The sequence below is a fragment of the Porites lutea genome, chromosome 2, assembly GCF_958299795.1.
Source record: "Porites lutea chromosome 2, jaPorLute2.1, whole genome shotgun sequence".
In the NCBI taxonomy this organism is placed as follows: Eukaryota; Metazoa; Cnidaria; class Anthozoa; order Scleractinia; family Poritidae; genus Porites; species Porites lutea.
The window spans coordinates 34,316,964-34,329,925 of NC_133202.1; the positions used below are offsets into that span (position 1 = coordinate 34,316,964).

The 12,962-nt window shown below is 40.0% G+C and overlaps 1 protein-coding gene across 1 annotated transcript; it reads left to right on the top strand.

The window, feature by feature from the left end:
- Positions 1-6,478: 6,478 nt before the first annotated feature.
- On the top strand, positions 6,479-9,915 carry LOC140928432 (thyroxine 5-deiodinase-like). The gene is made up of 2 exons (XM_073378184.1): positions 6,479-7,958; positions 8,682-9,915. Exons 1-2 carry the CDS (start codon positions 7,476-7,478, stop codon positions 8,961-8,963), a joined length of 765 nt encoding a protein of 254 aa, XP_073234285.1. The 5' UTR covers positions 6,479-7,475; the 3' UTR covers positions 8,964-9,915.
- The last annotated feature ends 3,047 nt before the right edge of the window (positions 9,916-12,962 follow it).

The window sequence follows — 12,962 nt, forward strand, 5'->3', positions numbered from 1 at the left end:
CCGACTCCGTCGCTAGTGAAAACCAGCCTTAACAGTGTATGAAAATGATTTTTTGCTCTTGTAACTGAAAACACATTTTTGTACAAAGGCTTAGCACTTGGCCATGGCCTATAGGGTTAATAGCAAATCGGAAATGGCCCTTGTCAGTAAATATCGTTAAATAATAAGAAAGTAGGTCTCATGCCTTCACTAAAGGTTCGAGAGGAATGTGGTTGAAACTTAACAGGCTCACCGTGGCGCAGTTGCAGAAGGCACCAGAACGCGCTCCATCACATTCGCTACAACTATTATCATAAAGTTCTATTATAAATGCCAAGATTAAATTTTCGTGTTCATGGGTTTGGTAGATGTAAATCAGAGGGGAGGATGCCAAATTAAGGTAATCACTTTAAGGAATAAATAATGGTAATAGGACTGAGCGGAGTACAATTCAGGGAGTAATCACTCATGTAAGGCGAGTAATTTCAACACGCGCGAGGCGGATTTGAAATTATAAGCCCGATTACAAATGAATTGTACGACACGAAGTTCTGATACTAATCAATTGTGTGAATAACAAAATGCAGAGAATCTCCGGTATTGCAATGTTTTTAAATGTTAGCACAAAGTTCTCGTTACTTCAGCTTAGTTAAACAGTAAACGGGTTGTCAAAGCGTAAAGAAAAAAAATATCTGAACACAACTTATTAGACCAGAATTGTCAATTTTCCCTTCAAGCTGAAGCTTGAGAGCCTGGTCACTATTTTTTATTGATTTTGGTTTGTTAGGGACAGACCATTAGAAAACTTATGGTGGGGGGGCGGGCGAAGTACAAAAAAATATTCGCGCAAGGGAAAATTAAATGAAAAAAAATTCATGCACGCCAATTAATCCTAAAAAATATTCATGCTTTGGCCTAAAAAAAATTCATGCAAGGAATTTGATAACAAAAAAAAAATTCCTGCGGCTCGAAAATTCCCCTCCCCCCCCCCCATAACTTTTCTAATGGTCCGTCCCTTGAGTTGCTACTTGATTTTCAATGGCTGGTTATATTAACTCCAGGCGAAGTCAATCGATAAGCGGATAATCGATAACAATCGTTAGTCGCTTGTTGGATATCTATTTCTGATACGAATTGATAGAAATCGATAGAGAAAAAAGTTGTAACTTCGATGAATATCAATTTCTGATAGAGGTCGATAACTGGCGATTGAATTATCGATTGATAATTGGGAAAATAGGTTAAACAAGATCTCCAGCAAAGTACAGCAATTGAGGCATAGCCATATACATACCGGCGATCCCTGTTGCTTCGTTTCCTTTTCCCAGTTTTACCAAGGCCAGAGGCAATGAGGAATTCAACTGTAAGGAAAGACAAGAAGACAGGAGACTACACAGACGGCGCGATTTTGATATATGAGCGCACACCAAAAGCAGCTAAATTTCTTCTAGAGCGCTTTCAACGGGATGATCTGGATGAGGAATGAGATGAGACCTGAGAAACCTGATATGCAATTTGACAATCGTTGGACCGACGCACCAGAAAGATAATTAATGTTTAACATATTATTAGGCTTCCTATTATCAAGCAGTAGTAGCAAGAGACAATTAGCCCCTGGGGGGGGGGGGGGGTACTTAAGGAATTTCTGGGTGGGGTTGTGACGCTGGGACCCTCGAACCCTTAACCTATACCAGAGCTACCTCAGCTAAATTTTGCTACCCTATAATTGAATAAACTCCCCAAATCCCCCCTATCCTAGAGTAGCTGTTTTCCAGAAACCTGCTGAGGTCACTAGCACAGTCTAGCCAGAACAAAACCTTATACCTCAATCCCTAGTCTAGATATAATCTTGAACCAACTGATCAGTTTCATGAAAAATTATACCAAGAGCCATAATGATACCGGCCTATTCTAAATCCAAACGCTCTGATTTATATACCCTATCCTAGAGTAAACTGCTTGAAAACCATACCCTTCACAGCGGCACATACCTATAAAGCCCATATATGGCAGTACCCCTAGTTTTTTTAGAGCTGTGGGGCCAGTTCAACTGAACATTTCGCTTGGTAGGTTTGTTTCGTTAGGATAAAACATGATTTTAGGAGTTAAGGTCCTCCGGCGGTTCGTTAAGTCCAACGCGGCATTGATCCCGGAACTTGCCTCTGATTCATGAACCCATAGCTTTGATCGCTGATCCCGGGCTTTTGATCCCCGGTCCCAGCCCTTTGATCCCTGATCTGAGTCCCACATACCTCGTTACTACCCTGTACGGAAGTGACTTTTTTCCCACTTTTTGCTTCACATGTTGTGAAAACTGAAATGGACGCGTTGCGTACCTACCTTTAGTTCTTCTCGAAAGTGAAGGGAGCTGGCTAACCAGTTTCAAGAACAAATAATGTATCAGTCAAAAGCCACTTCCACACGAGTCAGCATCCCATGTTGAAGTTGAAATAGGCAATGCGACGGCTTGATTCCGTTCTTGCCGTCAGTTCTTCTGCCGTCCCAGCACAATTACGACGTGAAATGACCACATTTTTATTTCTCTTTAGCTTGAGAACGTGAACGGCGAGGCGATAAATCTTATTGTCAACATCTAACTGTCAGCTCCAGCTCCAGCTCCGCACTTAATTTCTCAACTTTTAAAAGGTTGAAAGAGTAGGGGTTACCGCGAGAAAAGCTTGAAAGGACGCGGTCAGTTTTTCAGTAACGTTTTCAGTGGCGTCGCCGTTGTCAAATCCCCAGTAAAGCCCCTTAGTAAAATATACCAGTCCACTATAAAAAAAATCAATTCATTACCGTCGTTTATTGAAACTTTCTGGATATCAGACTAATATAATATTTACCTGGGGAAAGAACGTCACGTCCTTTGTTATTCAAGTTGTGGGTTGGTGGGGGAAAGATAAAAATAAATGCATTTTTTTATCCCTTGATCTGACCAGTGAACTAGACAAGTGTCTTTTACATTGTGCCCTCTCGTCACGAAACTCAGAACCAGCATGAACAGTACAACACTTTTTGGATTATTAACTGAGTAAGTGTGCCCTACTAATTATAGCCTGCAGAGTAGGCGTTTTTTAACGGAAACTCAGAGGTACATTGAGCGCGGCCGCCATCTTGAAAAGCTGAGGAAAAGACTAAGGGGGAGGGGCGGAGAGGAGTTTTTCTCCCCTCCCCCCACCTCTATTTTAAACCCATCAACATCTCCCTTAAAAACAGTTTTTGACTAGCTCGTCCCAATTCTCTGGCAGTATTAACGTCCAAGCAGGCGGGATAACGTTATTCCCGCAAAAAGAAAATCATGGATCGCGCTGCAAGATACGCCTGCTTTGCCGAGGCTAGCTATACATCCATGACATTACACGTCTTCACTGCTAAAAGCCGAGGGTAGCTGTTCTAATTTAATTTGCTGACCCCTCCACCAGTACATCACAAGTTTCGCAAAATCAGTTTTGGTTGGGTCACTGTCAAAGTCGTGACTTCGTCGCTCAAAAATGTCGAGTTGTGGGCTAATCTTCTGTATAACCTAACACTAGCTTCTAAATTTTAAGTCTGTGGAGTAAGTAAATCCGTGACCGTTCGAATGAAACCCTTTTCTTTTGCATAAACTGCCTCCGGCTAAACTGAAATGAGTTTACTGAGTATTCTGACGCGAGACTCTGTGGAAAGACCATTCTAGTCACTCACTCAGCAGTGCTATGCCAAAAAAGGTACTATAGTGCTGTATAAAAGTTGGTCTAACTTTCAAGTCTGACAAAATTCTACAGTGTGACTTCCGAAAAAAAGCTCTTCAGTTGTACTTTTGCGTGGTATTATTTTTCATGCCAGTATTCTACAGAATGTAATTTGAGTTGTTGAGTGACTCTCACACATACACTGCCGCCATTCACTCCCGGGGGGGGGTACTCGCAGAAAAACTGGGTAGGGGTGTGCGGCCCGCTTCCCAAAACCCTTACCGTATTTATGACCAAAATCTGCGATTTTCCCTACCCTATTTATGACCTAACCAAAAATTTGATACCCTATTTATGACCTGGCCCTTAATTAATATCCTGTTTCAGACCTGCCTTATAATTATTTCCCTAGTTCAGACCAATGTTAAAGGCAATGTTTATCTGCTTTTATTAGGTAGGTTATAATACTGCAAAGTTAAGACTACAGTGCAAAAATCGTTACCCTATTTATGACCAAAATGGCGGCAAAATAGCCAAACTCGATACCCAATTTATGACCAAAACGGCTGAAAAACCCTACCCTTTGGGGCCGCACATACCTATATAGCCCAATTTAGGGAGTACCCCCCCGGGCTTTCACTCTACTCTTGGTGCCCCCCACCACCAACTCCCCATCAGGATTATGCAGTCTTCTTTCCAAGGAGTAAACATTTAAAATAACTCAAATCAAGATCACGCAAACGGTAATTTTTTGAACCCGAGCTCCAACTGTAAAACTAAACATAGAAAAAGCTTCGCAGCATTTTTCACCAAGCATTTGTTATCATTATTTCAGATTTATAGCTTCATCATGAAGTTTATCGGCTCCAACGTGTTTTGCTTCTTACGGTACCTTATCACTAAACCTTGCTTTTCTAAAAGAGATTATTTTTATATCCATTTAGAACAAACAAAATCAGTAGACTATGAACAAGACCCGATAACAATGTCCAGGTATCTGATCATTCAAAACTGTGCAGTCAGAAAGGCATCTACGGTTTGAATTAAACACACGAAAGAAGAGTTCAAATATATATCGATCGTCATTTGTTTTGAACTTTTCCTACAACAAAAGAAAGAAAACAAATAATAGCTTTTTCTCTATTTTCAACTGAATTTTAAAACTGTGATATGGTTAAAACACATGAATTTCGTGCCTGATGGTGAGTTATAATGGCTCTTTGTTAAGTAGAATTATTTTTGCACGGTTTGTGACAATATAATAATGGAAAAGCGAATCTCAGCATGAGATTATGAAACGCCCTTAGACAATCCTGGATAACCGTTCATTTTTCGGAAATAATAAGCGGAGATAATGCGTTTGATTACTAATGGAAATTTTACGAAATAGTGATTAATTATCGCTGGGTACCCGCCTTTCAATTGGCAAAGAGAAAATTTTCACTGTCAGCTCTTAGATGAGCATGGGTCCTGAACATTAAAGGCTGCAGGGGTTTGATAACTGAGGTTAGCAGTGGTGCTTAACAAACCACGATAACTTCTATTAGCATGTGTGGAGAAAACACATTGTATAGTCCGATAGAAAAAAAGATAACCCACTAACAACCAGATTTTTGAGGACCTCTGATTGTCTTAAGCCCCAGTGCAAGTTAAACTTCAAGGAGCAATCCACAAGGAGCAAGGATTGGCACAGTTTGTTATTACGCGGCCCTCCGTGAGAGCCCGGGGGGTATTCCTGGGAATTCTTTGTGGGGGTGTGCCGCAAGGTCCCCAAAATCCTGACCCTATTTCAGACCAAAAAATGTCATTTTTCACACCCATTTTTAGACCTGTCCTCCAAGAAATTATGTCATCATTGCTTAGATTAGAGCACCAACAGAAAACTTTTTCTTAAAATCAGGAGCTGATGGCCTCCTGCTAAAATCCATTTTGCATTCGCATATTTTTCTTTCTTTTTAATTATAATTTTGGAATTGAAAGAATCAATACGTTCATACATTCCTGTCGTTCCCTAGAAAGCCATACCCGATTCCAGACCAAAATGGGCAAAGTCTGTACAAGTTTTCAGACCAAAACGGCGCAAAACCCCTACCCTTCGGGACGGCACATACCCTATATTGCTTATATAAGGGAGTCCCCCCGGATGTGAGAGAGGTACTAAGATCGATTCCCAGGTGTGGCCAACATCCTTGCTGCGATTTCTTTCCTTTCAGTAACTTTACGTTTACCTGTAAAACGAGGCACTGTATGAGAGTGGGGGGGGGGGGGGGGGGGGAAGATAAAATGAGCCCACCTTGGGCCTCAAGTTTGTATTGCCAGATGATGACTATTTCAAGCTACCAACTAAAAAACATTGTAAAACGTACCCTCTCCTCCCTCAGGGACAGTACAAGTTGCTCAAGATACTCTTAGCACGTGCACGCTTGGCAGTTTTCCACATTGCAGAAGCAAACTAAGTTACTGTAGTTTTCAACAAGACTACAAGCCACGGTTTTGAATTCCCACAGATAAACTAAATGTTTCTGCGGGTTTCTCAATAACTAACACTATAAAATGATCGCTACTGCACCTTTAAGAAATCGTGCTAAAAAAGGGACTAAGGTGATTGAAGACTAATTTTATGTGACATTCTTTCTTTTACTTTAACTGGTTAATCATGTCTGAATACATATTTGCTGTCAAACGAGAGTCAATTTAATTTATTGTCTAATTTATTAGGAAGTTAACAAGTTATAAAGGTTTTCTATTTTCTGCGGTCTATCCAATAAAAAGAAAGGAAGAAATATATAAACTTTACTCAACTGAGGTTGCATTGGCCAGTTTGCAAAGAAAAACTTATGACCCTTGCCAATCCGATTGCGGTATAAAATTTTACGGCTATGTCGAGGATCATGAAAGCGTCAAGGCAACAGACTAATGGTATCGCTAAATCAGAAGTGACAAATGCGCCTCTATTTTAGGCACTAGCATAGCCGGATGCCTTGATCAAAGTCACAAAAAACGAAGATAACTTTTAAAAGCCTCTATTGTGAGGACCAGCTTAGCGGTACAGTACAAGCAGTTTCAGAAAAATAACGAGCGGTACATTAGATCTCGATTAGATGTAACGCATTTGTTGTTAATTGTATTACATTATTGTCCCCCATGGGAAGCGAACGATTCATTGCGCTTTTATTCATCGGCTTTTAGCAATCACAGTAATTCGGTGCTGAACTGACACCTTGAGCACGAAAGCTTACATTTCTTCATTTAGACATCGAATAGAATCATGTAATGCAACACTATGTGCATAAAAGTCAACTAAATGTCTCTTTTTTTCAACGTCCATGATTTCGGCCAGTTTTGGAGTACAAGGCAAGGTTGTCCAGCGCAGTCGGTAGCAATATAAATAACAACAAGCGTGGAACAATTAACAACAAGTGTACTACAGTGCTTGTTTGTTTAAATTAATTTTTGCCAAAAAAAATCAGGAATCGCGATGGTGGGAGAGGAAATTCGAAATAACTCAGGTCAAACGGACTTCGCCATTTGGCAATTTATTCCTTGATGAACTCGCTCAAATCTTTGGCCACCAGTCTTTTTCGTCCCACGTCCATATCAAGCCACCTTTATGGCATACCATGACGAGATATTTTTAATTGCGGTAATTGCATACCGGTAACTCAGTAGACTGTGCTTTAGGTATTGTTTTAAGTCACTCAACGAAAGCGGATTTCTACTAGTCCATCACTGTGTGGGCGGATCAGTATAAAAGGGCAGCAAAACAACATATTTATCCATTTTGGAACTGAGCGGTCCCTCTGTATTAAACCTACTACAGCAAAAATGCTCCACGAGTTTCAGATTCTACAGCGTCTCTTCATCTACTCATTTTTGGCTGCGATTTTCACGCTGGGCTGGCTTCTCAAAGTTCTCCCATTTTTTAAATCAGTAATCAGCATAGCGATGTGCAAAATGACTCCCGATACTTCCTTGCCGACCGACGTTTACTGGGATTCACTGTTTACCTGGAAAATGTTTCAGAACGTGTACCACTGCCTACTGGCTGACATCAACAAAAGGGTAAAACCAAACGGCAAGGCCTACAATTCACCGGTGGTGTCCATACATGGAAACCGCTACCACAGACTTTTGGACTTTGCCAAGGGAAGTCGGCCGTTGGTCCTGAACTTTGGGAGCTCCACGTGTCCCGTATTTATGGAAATGCTGAAGAGATACCGTCAATTAAAAGACCAGTTCTCTGATATCGCCGATTTTGCTGTGGTGTACATCGAAGAAGCACATCCTGTAGATGGATGGGCATTCAAGGTAACTTGTCTCTTTTTGGGAGGCTTTCCGGTTTTTATTATTTCGCGTTAAAAGTTATTGAATAATCTGTTGACCTCCGGTTTAGTTGTTGGACCTTGCTGCTAATTTTACTGACGAGTGGCATCTATGTAACTTGGAAAAATGCCACTTTTCCAAAACAAAATCTCAACCTCCTACTGTCAAGAAGAAAATCGCATGCCAAATTTCCTCATGCCGGCCATACTTTTTATTTGAAGCATTTTTAAAAATTAGCCTTTAGTCTCTCAGGCCGACTTTGCAGAATTTTCTAGTTCAGACATAAAAAAACGAAGTTTATTTCTTTTCCAAAGTTACTTTGACCCTTGTGGTTTATAGTGTACACTATATGCACTAGCCAGCGAGAACGTCTTAGAAAGATGACGTAAATCGTCTTGTTCTTTCTTTCTGCAACAATGTTGGCACTTAACTGTTTCCTCCCCGCCTTTAAAAGGGGACGAAAATAGATTAGGTAAACATTTATGATTTTCCTTTTTTGACAGTTTTAGCGCAAAACTATACAGTTAACTGCCTACGTTTTTTTCCCTGCGAAGCGTATTGCCCACCGGCCCACGACATACTGGCAACATCTAGCCTGGAGCCCAAGGTCATTGAGTGGTTGTTCATTTTCCATTGAATAAACCTTATTTAAATCAATTAACCACAGTCTTAAAAGAAAAGCTCATTTTACTTGCGATTTCCTTTAAGGGAACCAACGAAATTCCAATGCACCGTACACAGGAGGAAAGATGCAGGGCAGCCAAGAAGATGGCAAAGTCGGTGGACCTTTCTGGATTTTACGTTGCGGTGGATACCATGTTGAATTGCGCAAACATTGCTTATGGCGCTGTTCCTATTCGCCTTTACGTTGTGCAAAATAAAACTGTCGCTTACGCCGGTGGCGCTGGGCCCATGAAATACAAAATGCGCGAGGTGATGTTATGGCTACAGGATTACCGAGTGAATACGATGTTATCGCAAAGTCCTTGAGACGCAGTCGGCTCATTACCGTAATAAGGGATCATTCAGTATCAAAGCCAAAGACATCTCCCCTGCTCGCATACAAGCATAGCTTCGTCAGTATGCTACAGGGTAGATAGGCTGGAGATACAAGCAAGAAAGAGGAAGACCGTTCAAGGAAACTTTCACCGAGAATTTTAATTAGTGGAAGTTTTTTGCTGATTTCTTTAATCAAAGACTCTCATTTGAGGACACTTCAGATAAAGATCAAGAGTGATCTGATGACTAAATCATGACTTCTCAGCAAGTAAAGCTCTTTAAAGGAAATAAGCCAATAATAACAGTGAAATACTTCTTGAGATTTTATAGTAATTGGCTTGCGGATGAAAACATCTAACCAGGAAAGTGATACGAATCCATACATCACATTTTCGACGAATTTGTTAACTAATCCACGTGCATCTTTCTTTCAAACATTGAGACTGAGACAAGTGGGAAATATTAATATGCAAGACTTCTAGTCCTCCATAAATTTCTTAATCATTTAGGCCCAATTCTAAAATGTTGTCCGCAGTGATTAGCGCATTTTTCTTCCACCAGAGTGTATATTATTTAATCTAATAAATGGAAGATTAAGACAGATTCCTCTCGCAGTTTCATCACTAGACCGATCACAAATGTATAAGTGGGCTGTAGAAGAAGTCACTTGACTAAATCTTTCCGTCAAATATCTGCTATGTCATTCCTTTTTTCACATTCCTTTTCTTCTTCAATCTGTTTTCTTTTATTCCTTTGAGTCTTGTAATTGATTGTCTTTTGTGACAACCTTCAAAAAGACAAAACAGCTGAAATACCTATCCCGAAGCATCTTAAGGTCAGTTTTTAGGATGCCGAACACTGTACAACCGCAAACGGAATATCCATACCAAGTCTATTATAAAATCGACCCAAGCCCAGACAAAAAATCTGCGTCCCGCACGTTTGAAAACCCCACTGCCCCTTCTTAGTAGGCTTCCAAAGTTTCAAGGTTTTACGTCTGAACCGCCAGTCGGAGGCATTTTTAAAAGAGATTTGCGGTTGTGTATCATATCACTTGAACAAAACAGAATGGACAAGCAAGGAGAAATGAATCACCTTTATTTTTTATTTTTTTATTTTTTTATTTTTTTTTGGTAAGGAAGTTGTTGCCTGATGTAAGTTTGAGGAGAACAAAGCTGTACGTGATAATTTTAACCATGATAAATAAGGCTAGGTCAACGTCATTGACTTCCGACCGAACACACCTACACGTATACACCATAAAGTTAAGAGCGTGAGGAAAATATTGCCATTCTTGTGTTTTTACCTTTTCAGATTCTAAAGTTCATTTTTTTCTTTGACCTACCATTAAGAACACAATGTCCTCACTGAAATAATAAATACCATCTAAACTTTGTTTTAGAATAAAAGGTTATTATAAGGTGAGTATGCTTGCCATCCTATAAAAACTTCTATATATGCACGCTCATGCATATTTGTCTATTTTTTAAAAAATGACGTCAGCGTTCAGACTCGGATTTTCGTCTCTCTACTTTCAACAGTCTCCAGGGGTGCTTACCATTTAAAAGAAAGTTTCGGAAATTCCGGAAGGTAAAAGGTTAAAAGGTCACTTTTCGGAAATTCCATTCCTTTCCGTTCATTCCGGTTGGTAAGAACCAAACGGAATGTTGCTTACCCATTTACCAATTTATAACTTTAAGCGGCCTGGAAAAAGCTCTTTTGCCTTTGTTTTCATTTATTTTTTGAGGAAGAAAGCATTTTCACCTGTCAGTTTGAGAGAATTTTCAGATCACAAATCAAACTTTTTTGTCAAACTCATGACAGAATCGCGGTTACTTCTCTTTTTTACGGAAATGATGATTAAAAGTAAGAAGTAACATCAGCTGCCAATTTTTTTACTCTTTTTTTTCTTTTCTTTTCTTTTCTTTTCTCTTCCATTTTTGTCCAAGAAACTGGGTCTTGGATACTGGATTCTGGATTCCACGTTGTGGATTCCGGATTCAAGGTACTGGACTCGGGATTCCAGTCGTTAGTGGGATTTAGAATTCCTTAAGCTGAATTCCGGATTCCAAAACCCAGAAAACGCAGCATTCCGGATTCCACAAGCAAAGTTAACAGAATTCCCAGATTCAAGAATCAGGATTATCTTCAGTCAATAGATAGTGAAGAGCAACCGCGGCACAAAAACTGTAAATCTGCAAACTACTTAATGAGTCCGGGTATATACATCTTTCATGGTCAAAAGACTGGGCCCGCTTAATTTGGGGTCATCTTAATGCAACGATTGAGAATCAGAGATAACAAAAAGAAACTATTAAAGCTATGTCTACAACTCTGTATCCTGACCTCTGGCGTGTAGAGACTTAATGCGATGGATTAAAGTATGTTGTCTTGAAAAAAGAGGTAGGTTTTACACCTGGGTAATTAGCGCAAGACAAATCCGCTTGAAAGCCCAGTGCAGTCAATGTTTTAGTCTAGCAGGCTTTTACTTTGCCGACGCAACTAAATTGAGTCTAGCAACGATTATTCGCTAAACTGACTAGCTTACACATTTCTTTACTTCCATTCTAAAGGAAATATGTTGTTTTGTTTTCCAAGCTAATATTAACCGACTGATTCTCTTAAAATGTCGTGGCTTCTTGCTTTGTCCCTCTTTCGGCGGTTTAGCAAGGTTCGCATTATTTAAGAACGAACATTACATGTAAGTGTCGAAGCCGAGTTATTAGCTACTTTCGTTCTGTGAATGACCTTTACTAAGCTCTTCACAATTTTAAAACAGGTCATTTTGCTTCTCAAGTTAATCCTTTATTTCTGCACGTGCATAAAGTTGGCAACGGTCAACTAAACGTGTATGTGATCCAAGACCAGCTCATACAAATCTATCAAAAATGCAAAACTTTTGTAGTAGACCTTCGTCCACCGAAGACACTCGCATGGGTGTATATACACTCTTAATGTAACTCACGTTACGGTTGAGCTGAGCTCTAAACCAAAAGCACTGATTGTTTGTTGCTTAAGCTAAGTTAAACTCTCATCTCAATGGACATGATTCGAGTCGCATTGCATACGTGTAAGTATTTAAAGAATGGGTTGTTCGTGAGCGGTTTTGATAATGTATACCAATCCACCCATCCTTTCTCATTTTTCATTGTGAGGGCATCCGCCGAAGAAAAGTAAGGAATAATGTTTAATACTTTGTACACCCAGAAAACAACTTAGAGCTCTGTTTAATACGTGACCGGCCTGCGAGTATTTCTCAAAACTCCCAAAGAGTTTTCGGGCCAGGAAAGTACTTTTTCAAGCATCTATTTTTTCTATTGAACCTTGGGAGATTTGTGCAAAGTAGGCACATACTTCTCGATCTTCATATTCTTCTCAATTTTTCCATCGGCAATGAATTAAAACTTAAATTGATTCTTATGAATTTTATGTATTTCAAATTGTTTTTCTCGACCGAAATGTTTCCTTGAGTTTTGAGAGTTTTGAGCGCCTAGGCTGAGAAGTTCGAACGACGGTTAGCGCAAATGCAGGGATAGTTCCCATGCCAACTCGTACTTGACGCCCTTTAGGCCCCAATATCCACACACAAATTCTCCAAATTGACCTCCATACCTTTCCATAAGTTTCAAGTTGAGAGAATTTTATAAAAGATCAAGAAATTTTCCCTCTTGTCGATCACGTTTTAATCTCCTAACCTTTTCTTTTGGTGATGTAATTGTGATACTGTAAGGAGAATATTGATATTGGTACTTACAAGGGTTTAAGTTAAAGCCTTCAAACAACTAGGACCACATTTGAATTTTTTTGCAATTGCTTGTTCGTGAGGAAGGATGCAACTAAATTTCAGTAGAGCCCCTCCGAGGGGGGGGGGGGGGGTTTGGTAGGGGGCAGTCGACCAATACTTGGGTGTAGTTGAGCAGCTGGGGGATTTGAAACCCTAACCCTGTTTAGGACACAAAATTCCTAAAATACATACCCTGTTTAGGACGA

Coding starts and splice junctions, on each gene's coding strand:
- LOC140928432 (XM_073378184.1), top strand. CDS start 7,476: ATGCTCCACGAGTTTCAGATTCTACAGCGTCTCTTCATCTACTCATTT. Junction 7,959..8,681: donor TAGATGGATGGGCATTCAAG/GTAACTTGTCTC, acceptor ATTTCCTTTAAG/GGAACCAACGAAATTCCAAT.